The sequence below is a fragment of the Sphaerodactylus townsendi genome, linkage group LG01 (genome assembly GCF_021028975.2).
Source record: "Sphaerodactylus townsendi isolate TG3544 linkage group LG01, MPM_Stown_v2.3, whole genome shotgun sequence".
In the NCBI taxonomy this organism is placed as follows: Eukaryota; Metazoa; Chordata; class Lepidosauria; order Squamata; family Sphaerodactylidae; genus Sphaerodactylus; species Sphaerodactylus townsendi.
In genome coordinates this window covers 64849008-64875780 of record NC_059425.1, presented here as the reverse complement: position 1 = coordinate 64875780, position 26773 = coordinate 64849008, and the positions used below count along the sequence as shown (strand labels likewise).

The window sequence follows — 26773 nt, the reverse complement described above, 5'->3', positions numbered from 1 at the left end:
CTGGCAGGGGCTGATGAGAATTGAAGTTCATTAACATCTGGAGTGCCATAGGTACATCACGGCTATAGAGGATACCTTCTCTCATTAACTTTTCCTCAGATCTTCTTTTCGGGTGCTGTTCCAGCCACCACAAAGTTAAGTGGCTAGCAATTAGGGATGGGGCTTTTTTGATAAAGGCATTTTATTTTTATTTGTCCTTCAGTTTATACCCCACCCATCCTGAAGGGCTCAGGGTGGTGAACAGCATAACACAACAGTATGCATTAAATATGATAAATGCCAATAAATTACCTTAGAACTACAAAATAGAAAACAGAATTACAGATGGCGACTTAAACACATCAGACCTAGCGTTAGTCAATAACAATAACAGCAGCACTATATCAATACATTAACAGCATATCAATACATTAACAATACATCAACAATATATCAATATATATCAACTCATTAACACTATATTAACAGTACATATCAGTACATCAACACTATATCAATAGATTAACAATAGAGCATCCCATTTATAAATATGTCCTTTGGCCATGATTTTACTATCTTTCAGACATGAACTTTTATTTCCTGAGCATTTAAAGGGTGGTGTTTTATTATGTATTTGATATGACTTTAGAGAGAATATGTTCTTTTTATTTTTAACGTCTTTATTTCTTGTGAGCTGCCATGATGGCCTAATTCGAAGGGTGGAGGACAGAGTTTTTAAAAATTAATTGACATAATACTCACTAAAAGAGCAATATAAAACAAATGATCTGTTAAAAAATTATTTTAATCTAAACTCAAATCTGGAGTCAACTGTAGGCTTTTAAATGATGACAATTCAGTTTTGTTGCTTCTAAAACTCAGTTTTGTTAACATTTATATGAGTAATATGAGGTTTTTGTGTGTGTGAAACTCATTCAGAGTTTCTGTTTTCAAGTTTAAAACAATAGTTGCAAGTAACATCCCTATACCCTGTTGTGTGCTACCCCAGGTTTCCACATTGTGGTATATGCCAAGAACATAACCAGAGGTATGCTTAGAAGCAGAAATGTGACTGCTGCTGCTCTGTTTGCAGACTGGTTCCAAGACTTTAGAGCAGTATCTGTTCTAGCTTCTACTTATTCCTTCTCTCCAGCACACAATTATACATTTGGTCAGAAAATGCTAGAAGGAAATGATATGTAAATCTCCAGGAAAACAATCTGCCTTTTACTTGTGGTGTTTTTCCAAGTTGTTAACGGGATGTCTGCGGGATTTGTAGGCTCAGGCTTCAGCCAATATCATCTTGAATCTGAGTTGCCGTATGGATATTTCAAATACTGGATTTTGTTACTGTTAGCCCATTTTATAAAATTAATGGAAATCTTCATGCATGAAGACCTTGCAGATCCAGGCACCATATATGGCAACTCTTTCTTTTATACTGGCTGACTTTCAAAATTACACAGAGCTATTAAAAATGAGTAAGCATATTGAATTAGAAAGTTTATCCTTAACTGTAAATGTTTGGGAATCATGGGAATCTCATCGTTTTAGGGACTGGGTGGCATCCACAGCTGTTCAGGTGTGCTAATTAAGAGACTTCTAAATCAACAGGTTTTCAACTATGTGTTTAAGTCCCTTTGATTTCAAAGAGGTGGGCTTAACTGTCATCCACTGTTCTTTATTTTAACAGTTTGTAAGAGATGAAGTGTAAGGTATTTATAAAATAGAATGGTTTAATGTGGGACTATCACAGACTTTCCATCTATGTCAGTTGATTGTATTTTTGTCGTGGTTTAGCCAAAGTGAAAGAGAGGAATTTGAAACTGAGTTCAAACAGAAATACGAACGAGAGAAGATCCTGCTGACAGAAGATAACAAAAAGCTTTCCAATGAGCTTGATAAGGTAGGTATTGTATGGATATAGCTAACATTCAAAGCGGACGCAAAGTTGGCAGCTGAAACATATTGAGAAATAGAGGGAAACATTTTCACAAATTAATAAAAAATAATAAAGAGTTAGTTTCAGTGCTGATTCAAAGCTAATTATTATTATTTACAATATTTATATCCCATTTTTCTGCCCTCACTAGGGCCACCAATGCAGCTAACATATGACAACATACATTGGTCTTCTTCTGGTGATCCCTGGCCCCAAGGACATTTGATTGGCCTTAACCAGAGCCAGGGCCTGTTTCCTTCCCTTTTTCCTGCTAACTTCTCTCCTTCCCACTCACCAATTAACCTAGTTTTTATCCTCCACCCCCCACACCCCAGTCTTCAGTGATATTTTTTATTTTATTTATACCCTGCCTTTCTCTACAGTGGGAACCCAACGTAGCTTACATCATTCTCCTTTCCTCCATTTTATACTCACAATCCTGTGAGGGAAGCTAGGCAGAAAATGTGCAACTGGCCCAAGGATACCATATGAATTTCCACAGTAGCGATGATTTGAACTTGGATCTTCCAGACCCTAATCTCTAGCCACTGTACTACTCTGGCTTTTGTGGGGTGATAGCTGATGAATAGTAGCAAGCAGCAAGGGGTGGATGAGTAGTTTCAGTACTTGGGAAGTGAGACCAGAGGCATAGCTAGGAAAAATGGAGCCCAGGGCAAAATCTGAGTTTTCCGCTCCCCCACCCACCATATGGGCGGCTGCCCTCCCCCACCATGACCAAACAAAGTTTTTTTGCACCAGGTCATCTCAAAGTCACCATCACATTATAGAACATACCCCAACTCACAAATCTGGGTAAAAGCCAGATCCAGATTATTTTAAACAGATCCTCATGAATTCATATGATTTTTGCATTGGAATTAAATGAAACCACCATGAAACTATACAACATGTCTTAGTCTACAGACAGCACCAAAACAATCATACATCCCACGCTCTGTGGTGCTGCAGTGGCACAAAAACCTGCTTGAAAAACACGGATCCTCATGATTTTTGCACTAAGTCATCCCAAAATCACCAGCACATCACAACCTCAGCCATTAGCCACATGTCTGAACATAACAATCACACATCCCACACTCGTAGTGTCACAGTGGCGCAAAAAACCTGCTTGAAAAACATGAATCTTTTCCACTTGGTCACCCCAAAATCACCTGCACATCACAGCTCATACCTCTAGACTCATGGTGGTGAACCTTTGGCACTCCAGATGTTATGGACTATAATTCCCATCAGCCCCTGCCAGCATACATCTGGAGTGCCAAAGGTTTGCCACCACTGCTCTAGACACAGTAATCCTGTATCCCATGCTCCGTGGCACCACAGTGGCACAAAAATGTGGTTGAAACACATGGATCTTCATGGATCCTCCTAATTTTTGCACTTGGTCATCACTAAGTCCCCCCCAAATCACCATCAAATCACAGCTCAGGGTGGTAGAAAAAAGAAAATGATTTCAATATTTAAGTTGATTAAAATATTTGTTTTATTTTTTGTCCTGAACTTGGCCAAGGCTGTTTAGAATAAAAGGTACATAACAAAAAGTTTAATATTTATGAGTCAAAAAATCTTAATCACAGAAAAAAAGATGCTTCAGATTATCAAGGTAATGTCCTATATCTGCAAAGATTAATTGTATCTTTAACATACATTCAGCTTACAGCTATGTATGAAAGACTTAGTATGAATAATCGGCAGATGGAAGAAGAAATGAGAGATCTTGCTGACAAAAAAGAATCCGTAGCACACTGGGAGGCCCAGATTACTGAGATCATCCAGTGGTGAGTATCAGCTGTAATCCTGGTTAGCTCTGAGCCTCATATGACAGGGTGCTTTCCATTTTACATAATGAAAACTCAGTTCGTCATTCCTTGATGCTCAGTTTTCAAGACTCTGAAAACAAATCACAGCTTTACAAGAATGCAACAGTAGTGCCATGAGAATGAATTTTCATTATCTTCAGTAGCTACACGCCTGGTAAATAACTCATTGATTTCTATAGACTTCGACTTGCCCTACAAGTCTTTTACTGGTAACATAAAACCAAAATTTGTCAAACAAACTGCAGAGTTCTTCCCCTGTTTCTTATAGCACTTCTAAAAAACTGACCTATTCCAAGTGCTGTGTTTTAAAATGGTCTGAGAGAAAGATACAAACATGTATTTAAACTGTTTGTGGGAAAGGGAATATTTTTCTAGTAATTTGTTCTTTCACTTGGGATCTTTATATCTTACTTCTGAAAACCATCTTTACCTAAATATTTTCACAAATTTCTTAAACTGATTAATGTTAGTGTCTTGCAGCAGCTTCAGTGCCAAGCTGTTTGTGTCCATTTTATCTCCTTTCAGGGCAGCAATATAACTGATTGGTTTGTATTAAAAAGCAGATAAACATAGGACGCCTAGTTAAATAGACAGCGTTTTTCACATCCAGTGCAGCTTCATTGTCCATATTTAGACAAAGGTTTGGATTTTGAGTATGAATGGTTAGTCAGTGCATGGCAGGCTCTGAAACTCTGGATGTGGTCCAAGCAGTATAGCTTGCTTCATAAATATGTATTACTCAAACTTACATTGTCTTAAGGGCTAATTTTTCCAGAAGTGAAGATTAAAAATCAGATCAAGATAGTGCTTTTTTTCCAATTCCTTTGCAATAAACTTTGCCATGTGGGAAAAAAGTAAAGTAAATAAATCTATATATTTAAAGAAGCCAAGACCTCAGTGAGTGATTCACTTAGCAAAGGTGTTTGGTAAAGTTTAGGTACTTCAATTCAAAGAAGGTTTTAAGATGTGTACACATGCAGTCTAATGCCCTGATTACTAAAAAGTCAAAAAAGCTCTGTCCAAATTGAGGACGTGATCTGCCTCATAAAAATATAAGCACTGATAGAATATAATGCTATCTGTGGATTCAGGTTTCTATGGCCATGGTTCCCAACTTTTTTCACTCATGCACCCCTTGGCAACCCATTTCCCTAAAATTGTACCTGCATATTAGCAAACTCATTAAGTATTTTACCGTGGACCCCCAAACACTCTGATGCATTCCCCTGGGGGGTTGCATACCCCAGGTTGCGTACCCCACTTCTCTTTGGTGAGAGGGCATGAGGACCTTGATGGGGCTAGAATTGCCTGGTTGCTGTAATCCAAACCATGAGACTCAGTGGGTGGATTCTGATGATGTCTCAGGTTGGGTTCCAGTGATATCATGTAGTGAGACTTGATGATTTCACATTGAATAGCTGTATTTATTATAGTACTTCCATCTACCAGTAGATGTGGATCACATGATATCTGTGTGTAGTCACAGTTATGTGGCTTTGCAAAGACTGTCTATTTATCAGACTGAAATTAACTATGTGCCAAATATAAAATGTGGTTGTGATTTGAGAACCAGTTATTGCCCCATGTGACGAATGCATTCAGCCTGCATTCAGGTTACAGGGTGGACCCGCCCCTTTAAGAGTTAAGCCCTGGCCAGCCCTGATTGGCCAGAGGAAAATATGCAAAGGCTATAAATACTGTCAGCGCTAATGCTGAGGGGTTCTTGAACTTTGGTTCTTCTTTTTGGAGTCTTCGGACTGTTTGGCTCTGTGTGAGCTTATGTGCCTTTGGGTACTTTTTAGAGACAGAGTGAGGAGAATCCGGAGAGATCTCTCACTGCTGTGGTTTAGGAGTAGCTGAGGAGGCTATTCCACGATCAAATACCCTGAGTTTGGAGGCGTGTGTCCGCCCTCAGGTGTTTGGTTTTATTTGGAGGAACAGCGGATTGAAATCTTTTTATTTTTAAGAGAGAGTGTAAAACCTCAACAGTAACATCTTTTGAGAAACATTTTTAAAGTAAAATCTGGAGTGAAGGGACACCTGTGAGTGTCCATTGTGTATGAAGTAAAGTGCCTGAAACCGTTACGCTTAAAAACAAAACTACTCTGTAACCGCTAAGCTTTAAGAACCAAACTTCCTCAGAAACCGTTAAGCTTAAGCGAACTTTCTCAGTAACCATCAAGCGTAAAACCTCTCTAGTTTATCTGAGAAGCCTCTGTGTGTTAAAGCCAGCAAATAAAAGTTTTAAGTTTTGCGTTCATCTTATACAAACCTCTCCAGTCTTTATTATTATTTTTGTCTGTGTGTCTCTGTGTTCCCCAGTCAAGGTGGTGTCTGTTTAGAATCAGTTTTTGTGGGCTTTATTATATTTTGGTGGCAGCAAAAAGCAGAATATAGAAGCGCCTTCTTCCACACACCCCAGCTCCAATTTATATGTGCAGGACTTACTGCAAACAAGCATGCCACATATAGAAGATTCCATGTATCTGCTATATGCCACATTATCAACTATCCAGGAAAAAGTGATTTACTTATAGTGTTAGAGAGGTTGAAGAGCAGAAGACTGTGAGATAGGATTCAAAACTTAAACTGATTAATGTTAGTGTCTTGCAGAAGTTGTTGGGAAAATTGAACAGTGGAGAGATGGCAATTGACCTCTGCTTAAATTAACATGGCCTAAGTTCAGACTGATGGAATTCCGTTTCAGGTAGCTGGCTCAAGGTTATCTCAGCCCTAACCCTTCCAATGTCGGTAAAATGAGTGCCCAGCTGGCTGGGTGTAAAGTGTAGACGGCTGGGGAAGGCAATGGCAATGGTTTTAATTTCAAAAGTAGCCTGAAGTCAATAGTAAGCCATTAATTTAGTAAACTTTTCTCAAAAGTTAACATAATTATTACACAAAACCCTTTTTCCATTGCTTTTACCAAAGTTCTTTTTCTTTCATTTCTTGGCTAGGGTGAGTGATGAAAAAGATGCTCGAGGCTATCTTCAAGCCTTAGCCTCCAAAATGACTGAAGAACTTGAGGCCCTGAGGAATTCCAGTTTAGGTGCAAGAGGAACAGTAAGTAAATAGTTTGGTGCATCTTAAAGTCTCTGGTTCTAAGATTTTTTTGCTGTCAAATAAATGTTTAGGATGTATTACATCAGCTGTTACTTTACTGCACTGTCAGCAAATGACATTATAGGCTTGTGGTATGGTTATTGCATGACCATTTGGTTAGGAACACTGGTGGAGAGAGAGAGAGATCTGTAACCCATGTAAGTTATTTTATTTTATCAAATGTCCCCAGGGGGATACTGTCTAAGTGACTGAGATACATTCCCAGAATCATGCAACTGCTTAAAATAACAAATTGCTGCTGCTATGAAGATATATGTAACCAGCCTGTTATATTTATCCAGTGCCATCTTCACATTCTTTCCTTGATGTTATTTTATGGCTTCACATGCTTGTAGACAACTAGGCTTCACCTGGTCCTCCTGTCCCATGAGGACTATGTTACATCAGCTATCTCGTGGGGCAGGAAGCCAGGTAACTTTCTCTTGCTATCTGCCGGCAAACTTGGGGTGCCTTGACTCCAAAGGCTGCTTTTCGCAAATTCTTGGGGAAAAGGGAGGGAGGTGCGCTGTGGGGCATAAAGGGGACTGTGAATGCCAGCTTTGTAAGAACTGGCTTTACCAGTGTGGTCCTTCGATGCCTATTCAATAAACCTACTGATCAATACTTCAGAGTCTGTTTATTGGCTTAAGGATCCAAGACCTAACATGGAGCTACTGAGTCAAGCAGGATACCAGCATGAGGAGACAATAAAAAGTTTTAAAACTTTTCTATAGTCTGTGTTGCTGCAGAAAACTGCTACCAATATGATTCTCCTGTCTCTAGAGAAAATGTACCACTCTCCCTTTATGCCAATCTTTCCCTTGAAATTGCAATCCCAGCAACTATGTTTGATAAAGAAAAAAAAATGGCTGTTGAAAGGCTTATGGAACTGCACCTCATTGTTCTACCTCCAAGCTCTTTCTGAATGTGTGACTGGATCAACCTGGCTATATAATCTAATAATGTGCACAAATCTATGGCTGTGGTTCACTGCTTTCATGTATGTCTCAGAATGCCATTTTTAGCAATATTTGTGAATATGTAGGATATTTCTGCTTCAATATTTCTGTCTCCAATAAGCAGGTTTGCCACATCAAAATCTTTGCTGGTATTAGTTATAAAATTATTTATTCTATATGAGGTATAGGCTCATTTAAAAAAACCTTCCTTCAGTAGCCTCATGTGCATTTGTTGGGATGGTATTTATATTAGGCTGTCAACATACATGTTTCTCGTCGTCACTGAAACATACTTCCCCTTGAAGGATTTACTCCTCTTGTGAAAAATCTTTTAATTGTTTTATTGTAACTTACGTTATAAACAATCTGTTTCACTAAATTACTAATGCTACAAAACTGTAGGACACCAGTATTTGATTACTTAGAAACAAAATAATAATAATAATAATCTAATTGAACAATTGTTAGTTTCCCAAGGAAGACTAAAGAGTAACAAACAAATAGCTAAACTAACAACAAATTGCTTCTTATGATTTTCTGCTTTCAGGACATGCCGTGGAAGATGCGCCGCTTTGCAAAACTAGATATGTCTGCGAGGTTAGAACTACAGTCAGCCTTGGATGCAGAAATACGAGCCAAGCAAGCAATTCAAGAGGAGCTGAATAAAGTCAAAGCTTGCAATATTGCGACAGAATGGTAAGGTTAATTTATTCTAATTAAAGTAATATTTTCAAAAACTTTAAAACAGGGAGTCACAACCCTTTTGAGCCTGTCAGCATATTTGGAATCCTGACACAGGGTTGATAAGAAGCCCTGCTGGACACAAGACCCTCCTAACTCTACCTGCTTTCTAAAAACACTTGGCAGGAGCCTGTAAAGGTGTTGATGGATACTATAGCACCTACAGGGACCACGCTATGGATCCCTGCTTTAGAACAAGTTAGAGGAGCAACGGTAAAGGGGGCTATTGCTGACGTTTTAATAGCTCTAGCCATGATCTGTGACAATTATCCAGACTTTAGTCCACACATGGTAATGAAAAAGTTACATTTAAAGAGCGGGGAGGGAGCACAAGGGAGCGGGAGAGCGCAGTTCAGCAAAGGGGGAGGTGGCAAAGTCTGCTGTGTTAGTCTCTGAACAAAAGCCAGCTAACTCGTATAACATTGGTTTAAGATCTCCAAGTTCCCCTCTCAAATGTAATGGTGGTGCTTAAGGAAAGGAAAGAGGAATATTTAAGAGGGATTCTTTTTCTTCAAAGTGGTACTATGTGCATCATCACTGCTGCAAGAATTAATCTTTTAACTTCTTGAAAAAACGATAAAGGGATTGGTGAAATGGACAAAGCATTCCCCTCCAGTGTGGGAAGGAGGCACATCAAACTAATGATGAAGCAGAAAGGAAGAAGGAAGTTGGGTTATGAACAGCTCTTCTGTACTAGGTTTCAAAATCAGGGGCACTTGAAAGGATAGAAAAGCTAAATAAATCATTATAAGTCATATCTTAAACCGAGACAAAATTCAGTGCTTTGGGAGGAATATCGTCTGAAACCTGAAGTGTCAATGAGTGAACCAACAATGAGTGAACCAACAATGTCAGTATATGGAAAAAACAGCTGGGGAAAATTTTCCTACATTTTTTATTTTAAAATGTATTATTTGTGAAACCCTGTATGTAATAGTACAGTAGTTTGTGGAAACACTAGCTGAAAGTAAGAGCTGTACTTGTAAGACCGTGTGGTTTATTGATCAGTGTTGAACTATCATCTGGGAGATCCTGATTCAAATCCCAACTTTGCCTTGAAAGTTTGCTGGATGACTTTGGGTCAAGGCACAAACACTCAGCCTGACTTATCTCAGGGATGTTGCAAGGACAAAATGGGGATGAGAACAACAATGTAAAGCACTTTATACTCAATCGGTGCGAGGAAGTGTGGTATGAAAACAAATACAATAATTTGTTATTGTGACATCTGTAATTTCTAACACGTATGAAAGGGTTATTAATGTAAAGCTGTCCAAAATAAGTATTAAAATGCTGTTTATTGCTCTTATTATTATGGTTGCAACAAATCCCTGTGCAGTAAAATTATGTCCTAAAATTTATTTCATGCTTTGTTTATCATCTGGTTTTGAGGTTAATTTAGCAGTGCAACAAATAATGTTTAAGACATTTCCAGATAATGTGGTCTTTATTAATTGAAAACCTGTGTTTTATCCTTGTTTGTTTTGAAGTAAACTACAGGAGTCTGACAAGAAGAACTCTGAGCTGTTGGCAGAAATAGAGAAACTGAAAAAAGAGACTGAAGAACTGAGATCAGAAAAGGGTATGGAAATTGGTATCCAAATAAACAAAGGCATAATCTACACCACACTGATGGGTATATCTTATCAAGTAAGAATGTCCTCTTACAGCATGTTGTAAGAATCTGGATTCTGAAAATTCTGGCTCTTGAAGTGTCAACATAGCTGTATGATAAGATATACCCAAAGCTGTTATAAAAAGACAGAAACACATTTATCTTGGGTTCTCTCAGTACACTAGAAACACAAGGTGTTTTCTAATCCTGTTTGTGTTGAATCTTGTATATAGTATTAAGCTGTGGTTACTGTTATATTCCATAAACATCTATTCGCTACCAGCAGTTAAGCCCATTATGTGAAAAAAATATGAGCTGTAGCAAGTGGGAACCCACAGGAAAATTGTGGAGCAAAGACATTACCTCCACCTTTTCTTTTATGTTCTCCTTTTCTTCTCTGCCTCTCAATCTCTGTCCTGCCACCTCTTCTCTTACTCTTCTCTTTCCCCCGAACTACCCCAGCTCCCTCCCTCTCTCTCTCTCTCTCTTTGCCCAACTCTCTTTCTGCCCCATACCTCAGCTCTCTTTTTCGGCCCCACTACACCAGCTCTCTCCCTTAACTTCCTGCCTTGCCATCCCAGCTCTCTCTTTCTCTGACTTTCTGGCCCCCTACCCAAGCTCTCTTTCTGCCCACTTATTCCATCTCTCCATTTCTCTCTCCCATCCCCAACTCTGTCTTCTCTATCTTTCTCCCACCCTACTCCAGCTTTTATTCTCCCTTTCTGCCCCCCTACCTTAGCTCTTTCTCTTCCCCAACTCTCTCTTTCTCTCTCCTCCACACCAGCCCAGTTCTTGGCAGCTTGCCTAGATTGCTCTGAGTGGGTGTGATGGGGCATCTCCCCCACACTCCCACTCTCAGGTGGAGCCATTGCAAGTGTGGCAAGACCTCTCCCCCCCACCCCCACCAGCTTGGAGCACAACAGGAGAGGTGACGGTGGCTGTTGCAGCCAAGCTACAAGCCAAGCTGGGATGGACAGCTAGCAAGTGCTGTCTTCTTGCTTTCATTCTCTCTTTCTGGCCACCCACCCTAGCTCTCTCTTTCTCTTTCTGCCCCTACTCAGGGCTCATTTTCTTTCTGCCCCTACCATCTCTCTCTTTCTCTGCTTTCCCCCAGCCAAATTCTTGATAGCTTGCCTGGATTGCTCTAGGTGGGCATGTGCCCCCCCCCCCCCCCGCCCGCCCTGCTGTCACTGCCTCGGCCAGAGCAGTTGCAGGTGCAGCGAGGCCTACGCCTCCCACTCAAACACTCTGGGGTGGAGAGCCTTCTCGTGCATGCCAACTCCACTACCTGGTGAGAAGTATCACACATGCTCTGCCCAGCCTCTCCAACTCCTCCCCTCTTCAGACTTTCGCCCTCTGCCTTCTGGGGAAAAAGTGAATTGTCGTCCGTACAGCTAGGTTTTTCAATAATAGGATTAGTTTTTTCAGATGCATATTGACTGATCTTACTGATCATTGACCTCTCAGAGGATGTAAGGCACGGTTGCAATGGTGGATCTTTTCATGCTTATTAATGATGGGCCTCCTGCAAAACGACTGTGTTTATTTCAGCCATAATCTTTCAGTTTACGGAGTTTAGGTGCAAAATCTAGAGTACTAAACTGAAATTATCCTGGTATGGATAACATTGTATAGTATTATCAGTCTCCTTTTTTAAATTGGTGTTGCTCTGAAAAATGATTTAATGATCGATCATGGTAAGTTTACGTTGTCAGCATATAAGGTGAATTACACAGACTAGTGCAGAATTGTTTTGCACTTTTCTTGTTCTTTTAAATAGTACTTGTGATAAATTATTATGATGGTGAAACTATGTTACTGTATGGATAACCTCACAATAAACTCAGAGGAAACAGGGAGATATCCCCTTATCTATAGTGATTCTTCATTCAGTGTCGGGGAAGCTGGCAACCTGTCTAGTTGCATAGGTTACATTTTTACTCAGTTCAAATTAAAAAAGCAGACAATAATCTATAAATAATCAGCCTTGAAAGAATATTTGGGGGAAATTGGATCTCTTTACACAGAGTAACAGGAACTGTATTGAAACATGTACTAGCTTCAGAAATCTTAATCCCCAAAAAAACTGGGGTTGAGGAACAGGCTCCAGTCCTTTATTTATTTTACTTATTTTTATTTTTAAAAAACAGTTACAAAGATGAAGTTAATATTCCAATTCTAAATTTATGGCATTCTTTTACAAACAATACAAACCTAAGCATGTCTATTCAAAAGAAAATCCCATTAAATTGATTAGGGCTGATTCCCTAGTAAATTTACTTAGGGTTTGAGCCACAATAACATACAGTTGTATTTCTAGTGTTTATGTAATTTTTTTATATACTGAATCTTGATTTTATATGCATGGTACACCCAGATATCTATAAGTAAACTGATAATTAAAAATTGTTTATTATGAATGGAATTTAGCCACATTCTATTTATTCTTCCTGTGAGGGGACAGGCAGCATACAAGCCAAACAAATATATAACTGTATCAGACTGAGTCACTTTACATGGAAATTGGTTTCCAAGAAGAATGTTGTGCGACTAGATGATCCATCTTGTACATGTGAGGAATGTTGTTCAGTAGCACAGGGCAGTAGGGGGGAAAAAGAGACTTGAAACAATTCTTCGGGTAACATTTGAGGAGATAAAATATATAGATGTTGACATCACACTGCTTAGAGCTGTTTTTGAAGATTGTTTTGAAGATTGTTTAAAGATAATTGATTGACTAATGCATGTGCATTAAAAGCCCTGAAGCTAAATATCCACTTCTTTTATCTTGTGAAGAAGTGACATTACTCTAAGCCTGATTAAACTGTAGCAGCTTTTGTATCTATGCAGGATATGCCTTCCTCTCTAACAGAAGGCTGAGCTGGAAGGCAGATGTGTACACTTAAGAGAGGTGATGTACATCTCACTTTAGACAATCCTTGATTAAAGAGGTTGGATGCGTGATTTTGCTTTGGGGCATACTTCTCTGACATACAGTATTGTACAGTGGTTAGACTGGGATCTTGAAAGCCCAGGGTCAAACCCTTACTGTGTCATGGACGCTTGCTGGTTGACATTGGGTCAATCACACACAACACTGCCTAAGGTTATAGTGAGAATATTTGGGAACAATGTAAACCACTTGGGATCCCCCTGAGGAAAAAGGCATGGTGTAAATGAAGGAAATACATAAATCCTATCCTTCTATTCCCATAAATACTAGGCCCTAATAGAGTGCATACATTGTGCTGAAGCGTCTTTCATTTCAGTCTTTACCATTACTGGGAACATGGCCATTTTTTCTTGGCTATCCTTATATTCTGAGCTGTTTTAGAATAGCCTGATCTTAGACATCTCTTGCCTTGAAAACCCCATGATTGGGCCACAATAAGTCAGATGTGATTTGATGGCTCACTTTACCTTTAGAGAGAAAGATCCATCTGTTCTTGGTGGAGTGGGAATTCACATCATTACACTTCAGCTGCTTCCCAACTTGTCTTGAGCTGTGCTCTGTCAGATACCTAATGTAATGGCTATCCTAGCTATGAATTAAAAAAATAGGTGAAAATTGTCCCAGTGGTCCAGGTGATATATCCATAATGCATGTTAAACCCAAATATGTCTCAACTTTTCTCACACATCTGAAATCTGTTCTGCCATTTATCCTAAAGTTTTGCACAAATTTTGCCATTCAAAGGATGTCACATTAATGCAGGAAAGAAAGTTGTTGAGCATATAAGATGATATACACCTTACTTTCACCAGTACCATACAAATAGCTTATTCAATATACTATTTTAACATTACGCTAAGATTTTGAATTGGAACTGCTGCCAAAAACAAACCTTGGTAGTATATTTCCACTTATCACTTTTCCTGTTCTCTCTGTGTGGACATGCATGAAAAAGAGTCTGTCTTCATTTAAAATAAAATGTTGTTTCTGAAACATTACCTTTATATAAATTTGGGGGGGGGGGGCTGTCTCTAGAAGCACCCTACATCTTTCTGCATCTTTGACAGCTGGCAGAAGTAGGACTAACTGGTAGCACAAGCATCACTCTTTTTCTGTCCTGGTAAGTTTTGTGCAGCTTCCCAGCCCTTGCTCTGCAGGCTGCTCTGGATCGATTCATACCCATGATGCCCTCAAATATATACTTGCTGTGGACACAGACCATCTTTGCCCATCAATAACCCTATAGCCGAGGTGGCGAACCTTTGGCCCTCCAGTTGTTATGGACTACAATTCCCATCAGCCCCTGCCAGCATGGCCAATTGGCCATGCTGGCGGGGCTGATGGGAATTGTAGTCCATAACATCTGGAGTGCCAAAGGTTCGCTACCACTGCCCTATAGTCTATTTTAAGTGTGAGGGAAAACATGCTGTCTTGTTTAATAACCCATTGGTGTTGTTTTTCTTCCTGAAACACAGTGTCTTTTGTGTTTCCTTGAGAATGCTTATTCTTATTATCTTATTCTTACTCTCTGATCAAGGTTTAAGAAATCTGGGCTGCTTGGAAATTGATTTTGACCTTTTCAAGTTTTGGAAGATCTTTTTCTTTCTTAGTGTGTGGTGCACTAGAAGCTCTTTGCTGGGAAACTGCAGGGATGGTTGGGGTGCTCCTAGATGTGTCATTTTCCTTTTTGAACAACTGGCACCTTTCTGCTGAGTTTAGGGCAGGGGTAGGGAACCTGCGGCTCTCCAGATGTTCAGGAACTACAATTCCCATCAGCCCCTACCAGCATGGTCAATTGGCCATGCTGATAGAGGCTGATGGGAATTGTAGTTCCTGAACATCTGGAGAGCCGCAGGTTCCCTACCCCTGGTTTAGGGGAAGTCTGTAGGTTTTGGGGTGATGACAGAAGGACTCAGTTGTCTGTGTTATGTAACTTAAAATACTTGCTGCTGTTTTCTAGGCGTAAAGCACCAAGACTCACAGAATTCTTTCTTGGCATTTTTGAATGCTCCTAACTCTGCTCTGGATCAATTTGAAGTAAGTACACAGCTATACTTGAAGTAAGTACACAGCTATGTGTTGGCTTATTTATCATGTGCACATCTGACTTGTCATCATTACTACAAAGTCTAATCAGATTTGCTGCTAATACATTGATAACAAGTTTAGTAATTTTGATTAAGTCATAAGAAATGTTGTTCTATTTGCTGTCTCCCTTTGCCTTCCATTAAAAGACCTTCCATGGCCAATATAAAACTAAGATATTATAAGTACTGATATATTCCTTTTCATAGTAACTTTTAATGTATTATTTCTGTGCACTGAATAACAGGAACCTTATAATTCCAAACTCTGTGTGAACTGAAGGTTTTGTAGCAAGGATTAAACTCAAGATTATTTCTTTCCTTCTACTTTTTGTCTTACTGATTAGGAAATATGTCTCTAAAATAAAATATTCTTACGTTCTGCTTAAATAAAGCAAACTCCTTATTATATAAAATAGGGTCAAATCTTACTTCAAAAAGTATTTCTAACTTGCAGTATTATCAGCCAAAATATTCAATGGGATTTGGTTACAAAATGTAAGAAGGTAGAATAAGTATTAGATGGCCAAGGGAATAAAATATATCTAAAGATCCAAAAGCCTGAAGGGAAAATAAAATGAGATAACAAGCTGGGGTGGAAGTCCCAAGAAATGAAGAGAGAGGGGAGGTTGGGGGACCAAAGAAAAGGAAGCTGGTGTAGAAATGTCTGAGAAAGGCTTTGGTACTTGTCCACTAACTCAACAACAGGCTACAGTCACATTTCCATACAAATTTCCCCTGTTTGGTTAACATCTAATTAGTTTGCCTCGTTAGCCAAATCAGTATGTGACATTGAACTCCTCCTCTTCCTTCTTACTCTTTTTTTCTTTAGGATTGCCTGTATTGATAACACAGATTACATAATCCCTTTTTGTACAGCTCATGAATGAACAGACTTTCTCTTGGAATCTTGGTTGTTGCTTTAGCCCTGAGTCCTTCATGTTGTCAGTAGAGTACAGCCTGTCCATTTCAGCTCATGGGACTCAGTGAGTTCATGGAATACCTTACTCTTCTTGCTGCAGTCTGCACCCATCAAAAGAGCCATTCTTGAACAGGCGCCATTCCCTCCATGGGAAGGCCATGGGATGTGAGATGTTCTGTGCTGGTTTGATGGAGGAGTCCACAGATATTGTTCCATCCTCTTGCGTTAGTAGAAATGGCATTCTGATCACAACATTTATTTTCAACCACGTGTTGTAGCCACTTACTGTTCTACAAATATTCCTTACTTTGTTTCACTTCCTTTTCCAGCCTTTCTGTTAACCAGATACTCTGCATATTCCTCTCCCCCACACAGCATGCTGATCTGAAATATTTTTTTCAGATAGTGTAGCAGTTTTGTTCTTTGGCCAGTTGGAGTGCCCGGGAGTTCACACCAATTCAGCCACTTAATGGCCAAGGCTTCAATTAGAAAACACAATGTATAATGTAAATGTTTTAATGACAAAGTGATAACTGCTCAGTTAATTTTTAGTTCCCTTACATTATTATGTTGAAAAGAGAAAAAAAATGAAAGTGAAACAGGAGGGAAGAACAACTATTCTGGTCTCAACCTCTGATATGATAAAAATAATAATCAGTAGTAATATTCTACAAAACATTTTTCTGCCAGTCCTTTGAAGTTTTCTTTATTTGATTTATCAACAATATTATTTTAATGAAGCAGAAGTTTTCATTTATATGTTTTTGTTCCTTTACTGCTGTTTGTTAAAATAGGATTCCCTTTCTTCTTCATCCTCTTCATTGATTGATTTTATGGATGACGTAAGTCTTTTACCTCCAGACTTGCAAACTACTCAGTAAAAAGTGAATTGTGGATTGGTTTGGCAAATTCTGATAGTAATGCAGTCAAATTAACAAGCTTATACCATCATGAGCATGCAAGTCTATACATTTCTATGCTCCTGATAAGTTTGTATTATGTTTCATTTAGTGTGTCCATGGGATATGTAGCAAGCGACCAGTTATTTGTAATGTAATGAACTGAGTTTTTGTTTTGCTTTACTGCTGTTAAATGCTAATTTGCATTACATGAGTTGCTTCCTACTCAGTCTACCTTGGTACTTTTAAATTTTTTTATTAAGACTTTAAAGACATACATAAAGAGAAAAAAACACACAAACAAAAAACCAAACAAGCAAAAAGAAAAAGATACACAAAGGTACATAAAAATAAAAAGAACATTAAAAAGACTTCCAATTTTGTCTGCACCAAATAAAAACATACTTAACATTTTACTACTTGCTTCCTAATTACAACTATAACTTAATTCTTAATAATTCTTACTAATAAGATTCACACTTTTTTTGTTGTATCTGTTTTCTTGTTCTATTCCTTAGTATTTTTGATACAGTTAAATTACTGGTTCAGAAGTTGGTTCCCTAAAAATCTGTTGCTGAATTATTCTTTTTTGTTTGTTTGTTTGGTGATGAGTGTGTTTTTATTTTGTTTTGCTTTCAAGCAGGTTTCTTGTCTCTGCTCAGTGTCTTATACTTATGACAGTTTTGACTTCCAAATTTCACTGTACATGATTATTATACCAGACATTTGTTTTGATTTTTCTTTTTGTATTGGGCATTGGCAAAATATTATAGCAGTTGATTATATCTAGCTAATTTTCAAACTGACTGCATTATTTTATTATCTGTTATTTTGTGGTACAATTAATTTAAAAAGTAGGAGCTTTGTCTCAGAATATACATAGCACTCTCTCTTCATAAAATTATATCTATTTACATATCCTGCTGGCAATCTACAGTTCCTACTGGTTAAAAATTTATTAAATGTAACTAAAAAAACCCCTCATAGCTCTAATGGAAATCCATTGAGAATCATGAAGTAAAGAGGGTGTAGTGTATACTCGTATACTGATAAAAACTCTTTATCAGGTGTATATGAAGTTATGATGTGAGTATGTATTATAGATTAGTGAATGTGATTGTGGTGTCACCAGTGAATTACCTGAATTAACTGGATGAAGGAGCCAAATTAAAAGGATTTGCCTTCCTGATTTGCTTGAAATTTTAATAGCTTTCTGTCGAGTGAAGTTTTTGATTGGATGTCTGTCTTGAATGCATTTCAGGAGTGTTTTGTTTGGTTCACGGTTACTTGGGGTAATTTGGGAACTGGTTGCTAAGAGGCGAAGCACATCCCCTATGGGCTTGACCATGACAATCAACTTCTGGTTTGGAGTTCTGTTGTGTCCCAAGGTCAACCACAGCTCTGAATTTCTTGGAGAAATGGCAAGAGGAAAATCTACTAATCAGGATAAGACAGCCAGTTGAATATTTGCACATGATAGATTGTAATATGCCATTCAAAGCTGGAAGGGTGCCATGCTTATTCTGTGGTGTTAAGAATAGGTGGCTGCAATCAGCAGTTATATAAAATCAGGTGGAATGTTATCAGCTCCTGAGATAACCTACTTTTTCTGAGCTAAAAGCTGCAGGGCCAATCAATGGAGATCAGGGTAACAATTCCACCTGCTTGATAACTGCCACAGTGGTGAAGAGTCAGGTGCTTGAGTTCTGTTGCCAGAGTTCCCTAGCTCAAGAGGAGAAGTCACAGTATTAATTCTCACCTCATTCAAAGATAAATTCTGAAGAACTTCCTCACTCAGCCCCAGGGCACGTTGAATAGCATTGTTAATGCAACAAAGAGTTGCATTTAACTGTTGGCAGTCATTTTAATATTGGCATGATGAATCGGTGAGGTAAAATGACACAGGGAGAAAAATAAAACAGCATTGTATTTTGTTATACCATGAAAACAAATATACGTGGTCCACTGTTTTAGTGAACAGATGTTACATGTACACAAACAAAAAACTGACACCAAGCAATGGAAAGGTTCTACTTTATTTTAGAAAAAAGAAAAATGTTTCCTTGCTTTTAACTGGTACCAGAAGCATGTCCACTATTAATTACTAATTGATGTGTGTGAACAGGGTCCTGGTCTCTGCACAGGTGGCATGGTTGGGTGAAGGATCCCCATCCATTGTGTACTGCACAGCCTATCTAAGAAGCGAAGGATTTGTGGTTAAAAAACAGTTTGGACTCTTAGGCTGACTGCTGCTGCTTCCAATAGCTTCGTTATAGTTGTTCAGATATCCAACTTACGAGGTTCTGTTGGAGTCCAACAACCTTAGTCATGTAATACAGGAAATGCTCTGTTTATTCACATCCACAATAATCAGCTGACATACCATCATGTTCTCCCAAAACTCACTGGTATAAGAACTGGGCATCTTGAGTTTTCAGAATATTGCATTTGCTGCAGATATTGTAAAGGTCCACCTCCTAGGCTTGATGTGGCAGGCCCATTGCCCTGGGAACTGGGCAAGGAGGCTGTGCCTGTCCAGCCACAGACATGGATGGTTCCAGATGTCAGCTGGTGGGTGATGATTGAATGCATAAAAGCAAGGGGGTCTCACCTTCAGAAAGAAAAAGAGCAACAGTAGTGTGTCCATGGGATATGTAGCAAGCAACCAGTTTCTGCTCACCCATTATGTCCAGGGTGTGTGTGGTCTGCTCAAGACTGTCCGGGGCGGGGGGATCAGGAACATCGCAGCCATAGCTCTGCTTTCTGCTTCACGTACTTTACTGTGAAGTTCACTATGAGGCATCTCAGATTCTTAAACGATCAACTAAGCCAGGCCTGGAGCAAGGCAAGACCAGCCAACACAACTCAAGGCTGTACCAGGCTGCGACCTCCTAACAAGGTTGTTGTTTCCAGGCATTTATTCACCTCTGTCTTTCCTTCTACCCATCTCCATAGTTTTGTCTGCTCAGCCAGATTTTTCCTGCTAGTAGTTGTAGAAAATGAAACCTTTCCTTTTTTACTTAATTTCCAATTTTTCATAATTTTATCCTCCTTAATTTTGCTCTCTTCCTTTCATGGTATGCCTTCTTTTCTCTCTCCCCTTTTCTAAGCCCCCCCCCCCTTATTTATCAGCCTCAACTTTTTCTAATTCCTGATTGACAACTTAGAATGTATCTAATGGTAGTCTAGCTGCAAACCTTTGTTAATATTATGAACATAAAACATGCCCCTCACATGCATGGTAACGGATTGTTAATCTGTTTTAGCAGTTACATGTGTAGAACAGAAGTTAGAACTCCTCCTTTCCATAATTAAGTTTAATTACATTTTAAACACTGTTCAGGCAGTGTTGTTTCTGTATTGGTGGGACATCTAATATCCCTTTGTAAATGCATCTTTGCTACTATAGACACTAGGCTTCATATGTTATGACAAATGAAATAATCTTTTTAGCGTAAACGTCAACAAAATCAGTCCCTGTGATCCCAATGCTTTTCATCCAGCCCCACTCTGTAATCAGTTTTTCCCTGCCTTTGTGCTAGGTAAAGATTCAAGTGCAAAGTTAAATAAGTTAAATACTGATTTACTTATTAAAGATTTATTGCAATTTGAATTTTGTGAACTACAGCCCACTTCATCAGATGTAAGAAGTATGTCCTATATTAGTATATGTATGCAAGTATAAAATTACAAAATTAGATACATGGTTTGGGTCAGGGTCATACAAGGGACCCAGGTGGAATATTTGTCTGGAGGCCTGTGATGACTCTCAGTCGCCCTGCTCCATTCTAAGGTGACGGGCTTGATGGTACTTTTACTTGGCATTTTCAGCTGACCATCTTTACTCCCTGACTGGGAGCCATCTCCTAACAAATCTAAATATATTTCTTGTGCTCTTCAGACAGGCTTAGTATAAAATAGTCTTAAGGTCAGAGTCATGGAATTTCTAAATGTGCAAATCTTGGCAATGATTGTTGATCCCCTACGTTTACCAGTGTTTAAGTGTACCTCTGTTGTTACAGTTCAAAGAAGTATGAGTTTTATTGTGTGTGGCAAGCAATAGAAATGTGGATCTAAATTGAATTGTGTGTCTTTCTGTGAGTGTGTTAACAGTCTCCTCCTTTCTTTGTTAAAGCGCTCTCCTTCCTGTATTCCGACTCACAAAGGCAGACGTGTAAGAGGATGTCTTGCTGTGTGTGGCCTTTTAGTTTTGCCTATAATGCACATGCGTTTGTTTAATGTAGACCATTTTTGTTGATGCTCTTTATGGCTTGCATATTTTTCTTGCCGCTTGTCTTGTGCTACTGCTGCTGTGCCCCTCCTTCTGTACTTTTTCTTGCATTTAAAAGTGAAAAGCTTTGAGAATGTGTGTGATATGTTTGTCTTCAATGTTGCACTCCTAGTTCTAGACTGTCACAGAGTCAAGAAGATGACACTACACAACCAGAAGCTGTTAGAACTAATCAGACTGCTGTGCATGATTATGGATAGAATTAAAATACTCTTGTGTATCCCATAAGAATCACTGGTAGCTATAACAGATCAGAAGAAAGTTATAGTTGGATGGATTTAATTTAATTAATAGCCACTGGATTTAAAATCATGTTAAACCAGTAAATAAATCCATTTACATTAGACTTCCCATTACTCTGCCACAGACCTAAATTTATGAAGCTGTCTAGTATAGAGTCAGACCATTGGTTTTGCAGTTCTCTGGTGTTTGCAGCAGTCCCACTCCGTACAGCCATGGATTTTCTTGACTGGATATTCTATGGATATTAAACTGGAGTAATCTGCATGCAAGGCCTCTGCTGTGGTTGGGGCCTGGCCTACATGTACAGCAGCATGAAGTGGTAGAATGGACTGTGCCACTTCAGGATGTAAATAGGTAGAGAACGTTTGAAGGTTTCCAGATGTAGAAGCTGCTTATAAGTACAACATAGACATCAACAGGTCAGTGAGAAAAGTTCAAATGTAGCTCTTTGCCTACTGTGCTAGTTTTTACTCTCAGGAAATTATTAATATAGGCGTACTTGTGAAAAATTTAATTTGTCTCACATTATCTGAATGAAGCAGTCCACCTCAGCTCTCAACTACTTCATTATTCTGTTTCAAGTGTAGACCAAACCTGAGGTAGGCCTTAGCATGAAAATTGAGAGGTCAGCAAGATTGCCACGTAGCTCCCTTACCAACTATGATAAGATCGGCACTGCTACTTCGGGCAGAACAAGGTGCTTGTCTAGTAGGCAGGGGAGGAATGTCCCAGGATCCAGTCACTTTTCACACCCTAATAGTCAATTATCAGAGCTGCCAGACTGTGTAAAATCGGAGCTACCCAAGAACTCCAGGTTTTTCCCAGAACTGATTTTGCAGCACAGATGACATTAAAAAAATTATTCTGTTGCCATTTGCAGTGGTGTCAGGCAACAATATCACTCTTCAAGCTAAGCTGCTACTATGATTTGAAAGTGCATGCTCATTACAGCACACTGCCCATGTGTACCCCAAGATTTCCTCACACAGCAGTCTTTGGCACTGTGAGTAGGAGATGTTTTTTTCATGGAAATATATTTCTGATCATAAATTTACCTTGCTGAATCAACGAAAAGTGCCAACTCCGTGAGTGTAGTCGTGCTTTCATATCTCAGTATGCCACTGAACCAACAACTGTCAGCACAGGTATTCCTTTTTTCTCCGCAGCTGGAAGGAAATTTGCAGAAAGCCATTATCAGTACAGCTATAGTGGAGGGTATCTACAAGCACAGTAACATTCTGTGCTGTCTGTTATTTGCCTTCTGGTTTCAGGATTGGAAGAGCCCGTGTAGGGCTGCAGGATGTATAGGCCTAAGAACCTCTACAGTGGGTACGTGAATGGGAAACCTTATTTTCCAATAGGATCTGCTCTTGTTGGTCTGGTAGTATAAGTAAAATAAGTCAGGGGTTTTTTTTCATTGTCTGTCATTTTTGGTCAATAGGTTGAGTAGTTTGATATTGGCAAGAAGGCACTCACCCTTCCTGACTTCTTTTTAAATAACAAAAAAAAGCAGAGATAGTAAAGACCGCAAAGTTTATATATATCAGTTGCCTATTTTAAAGGATGACTATTTTAAAGGATAAGGGCAGTGTATTAAATATTGGATATTTTGGCCATTGTGTTTTGGTGATTTTAGCAGAATAATTAAAGTCTAACAATAAAAAATATGTACATGTATTGGGGAGCTTTGTCAACAAGGTCAGCCTTGTCAGAAACCTTAGGCGTGATAGCCACAGGATAAGAAATCTATTACAGTGCCTTGTCTAAGTATCTGGTATTCACACATAGCTCCTGAGCCATGAGCAATGTTTTTTAAAATGAGTCCCTTTATTACTATAAACTATGGGTTTGATCAGTTCTGTTAGTGGCGGAGCCTCTTCAGAACATGCCTTTTCCACTGGAACAATGTTTCATTAGTGGAACACAAACTTTGAATCTAGCCCTATGCTGTTACTTAACTTTAAAAAGGAATATAATTTCTGATACTTGGAGAGCATGAATTCGTTTCTCATAAATCTGAGCATAGAAAAGAATCTCTGCTTATGATGGCTGCAGCGCTTGGACGGATTTGTATATGCAGAAAACAGGTGTATTAATCACATAGCATTTGATTATTTTATAGCTGTCAGCTTTCTCACCTTTTAAAGCCACTGAATATATTTGTCTCAATTGCAGTTCTGCCTAATCTTAAGCACCAAAAAGAAGAAACCAAGCACCATGTCAGATTGAAAAGAAAATTCTGCATACACCTGCTCTCTACTGTGAATTTATTTAAATGGCGAATGTATATACCTGTCAGAGAAAGTGACTTGAATGTGGCCTGTCTCCTAGTGTGATTTTTGTGATCTCAGAGACACCAAATCCATCTGTAGCACATTTGTAAAATATAAATGCATGTAATTTGGGTTAAAAATATTTGACTAATCAGAATGGCAACTGATGGATATTTTTAAAAAGAGCAAATAAATAACGTTGTTAGGAAACTGCAATTTCATCTGTGTATGAATTGATGTTTTCTATGTCTCTTATTGAGAGATCAAATGGACAGTCACTATGCAAGTTGTAATTCAACTAAGGGATGTAACTAACTTCTTTGAAAGATTAAACTAGACAAGAAAATATTTTGTATTGCACACGAGAAGATGTAAGCTTCACTTGTGCCCAATAGTATATTTAGTATAGTATGTTAAAATTTTGTCCACGAATTCCACTTTGCATAGTGCATAAATGCAGTAATGACAACAGTGAGAATTGTTCTCATTATTCAGCTGGAGACTAGGTTGAACATAAGAAGAAGATAACTCCTTGAACAGCTCCAGGCCATTACAGTTCTGCTAAACCATATATGAGTGAGACCTGAAGAATATGATACGTAAACAAGTCAGTTTGGGTTTCTCCTGACCTGACTCATTGTCTTCTCAGCCAGATGGCAGCTGTGGGGAGCATAATTCCCTGCATATCACAGGATCACATTCATATAGTGTGGGGAGGAAAACCTCTACCTGCTTCTTATGCTGTTTTCTCAAGCAGCCGTAAGTTCTTCACAGCTGCCACCTGGTTATGGAGAAAATGTGTAAGGTCAGAAAAAACCTCACTCATTAAAGAAAGCATCGTAGTATGAACCTGATTATTTAAAATATACTTGTATAAGACACTTTCATTAATCATCATAGCAAACCATTATTGATGATGATAATAATTAAAAAATAACAACGGGTTGGATTCTGAGATGCCCATGTTCTTTGGAAGGTGCACAATTTTTATAGTTTTGCCACTCGAGTCTCAGGTTTTCCATATTGTAACCCAAAAAGATCTTATGGATCCCCCAAGCATCAATAGCAGATACAGGAGAGCTGTCCCTTCTGCAGTAGGAAGAGCTCACAGATATTAATATTTTTGTATTTATTTGCAGATCTTTGCTTTAGCTCTCATTTTAATGAAGCTTCTTTAAAATATCCTTTGCTGTCCGTCTCCATTTGTAAAGGAATTTTTAAAGCCTTTTATAGTTAGTGTAGTACCAAAGTTCCAGCCATGCATAAATGTAGTCACAGAGTAGATTTTACATTCACCACTCATCCTAACTACCAACAAATATAAATTTAGGTTGAACTTTGATGATCACTGCAGTAAAATGCCTGCTCAAATGCTTTGTATTTGGACGCCAGATTATTATTTACTCTTAGCTTTTTTAAAACCTGGTGTAAATACCTATCTGTTCTTCTGTGTTTTTGGAAAAAGAAAGCAGATTATAAAAAGTGGCTTCTTAATCTTTTTCTTTTCCTTTTGTTTGTTTCTTTCCCTTGGTTGTTTCTTTAGATTGATTCAGTTGAAAATTTTACATTATCTAATACGCCTTCACGGGATGAAGATCTCAAGTGTCACCTTCATTCAAGATCTAGGTCCCCTTCCACAGCTAGTGAGATTGAACCAATTGAGGTACTATTAACAATGAGAACATCTGCTTAACAATTCTTTGTCCCGTAGTGCCAGCTAGATTCAGATTTGAAATAGTGTGTCTTTCAGGCAGTTTTTGCAATGAAATACACTCCATTACAGAAGAGATCCACATCAAGTATCAAACACCATTTTCGTTTTCAGATTAGATATCCAGGCAAAAAGGTTGCTATAGGAGACTGAAGCTGGGAATATTTTTGAATTTACACATAGAATTCAAATGACTCTGTGACTGTGACTCTGTTTCACACAATTGCTTTTAGATATGCATAACGCTAAAGTATACACCTAAAATGTAAAATAAGAATGCGATGCATGCATCATAAGTACACACACCAAGCAACTGAGATTACATCTCACTTCCTCTTGAATATACATTCAAGTACCAAACAATAAGAATATACTTATCCCACGTATAAAAGCAATGGCAGATGAAACATGGTTCTGGCTAGATCAGGTCAGGTGAATTGCTGCTGCTGCTGCTTCTTTTCACGCATTGCCAGTTGCAGCTGGGATGGAGCAGTGCTATATTTGCTTTTCCTCTATTTGCTGCTGCTTCTGTTTTTTCTGTGATGCTGAGCCTTGCCAAAATACCTGTATAACATGGCCGCTGGGTGTTTCTCCTTTTGCATTTCTTTTTACCTCCTTATCAACCTGTTCCATCATTCCTGTACAAAACTGGCAAGCAGATTCTATAGTTGGGACACAGTTCAAAATACTGAAGAAATCTTTTATACTTGTGCACCTCATCCTTATACATAATTCACTAATGGTGGGAATGTCCGACGACAGACCCCCCAACCAATGGGTGTGCAGTATTCACAAAGATGGTTGGAAGTGAGTCTTACTAGATTAGACCAATGATCCGTCTGATCCAGAATCCCGTTTGCCACAATGACTGTCAGATGTCCTGGAAGGCCCACAAATAGTTGGCGAAAGCCTCCCCTGTGGTTGCCACTCAACAACTGGTATTCATAGCCATACTTTAATTTAGCCGTCATGGCTACTAATCACTGAATTCTTCCATTAACTCATTGAATCCCTTTTTAAAGCTACTAAAGCCAGTGATGATCACTCCATCCAGTGGCTGCAAGTTCCACAAGCCAATTATTCATTGTGTGAAGGAATACATTTGTCCTTCATCAAGCTATATGGATCACAGGTGACACAGCGCAAACATTTTTACTGCTGTGCATCCACAGGTATAATACTCCCTGAAGTGTGATTGCATGGATTGTAGAATGTCTCATC

The 26773-nt window shown here is 38.7% G+C and overlaps 1 protein-coding gene across 7 annotated transcripts in view; it reads left to right on the top strand.

Annotated features, from left to right (window-relative positions):
- CDC42BPA (CDC42 binding protein kinase alpha) overlaps positions 1–26773 on the top strand; it is a 201204-nt gene that overhangs the window by 131876 nt on the left and 42555 nt on the right. For 2 of the 7 annotated variants that reach the window (XM_048508656.1, XM_048508589.1), the window contains exons 16-24: positions 1780–1885; positions 3596–3720; positions 6717–6822; positions 8368–8516; positions 10052–10143; positions 15090–15166; positions 16930–16977; positions 21170–21208; positions 25385–25504. In XM_048508656.1, coding sequence (XP_048364613.1) covers positions 1780–1885; positions 3596–3720; positions 6717–6822; positions 8368–8516; positions 10052–10143; positions 15090–15166; positions 16930–16977; positions 21170–21208; positions 25385–25504 — 862 coding nt within the window. The remainder of the gene's footprint in view (positions 1–1779; positions 1886–3595; positions 3721–6716; positions 6823–8367; positions 8517–10051; positions 10144–15089; positions 15167–16929; positions 16978–21169; positions 21209–25384; positions 25505–26773) is intronic. The other 5 variants (XM_048508725.1, XM_048508869.1, XM_048508957.1 and 2 more) reach the window with 5 other exon arrangements.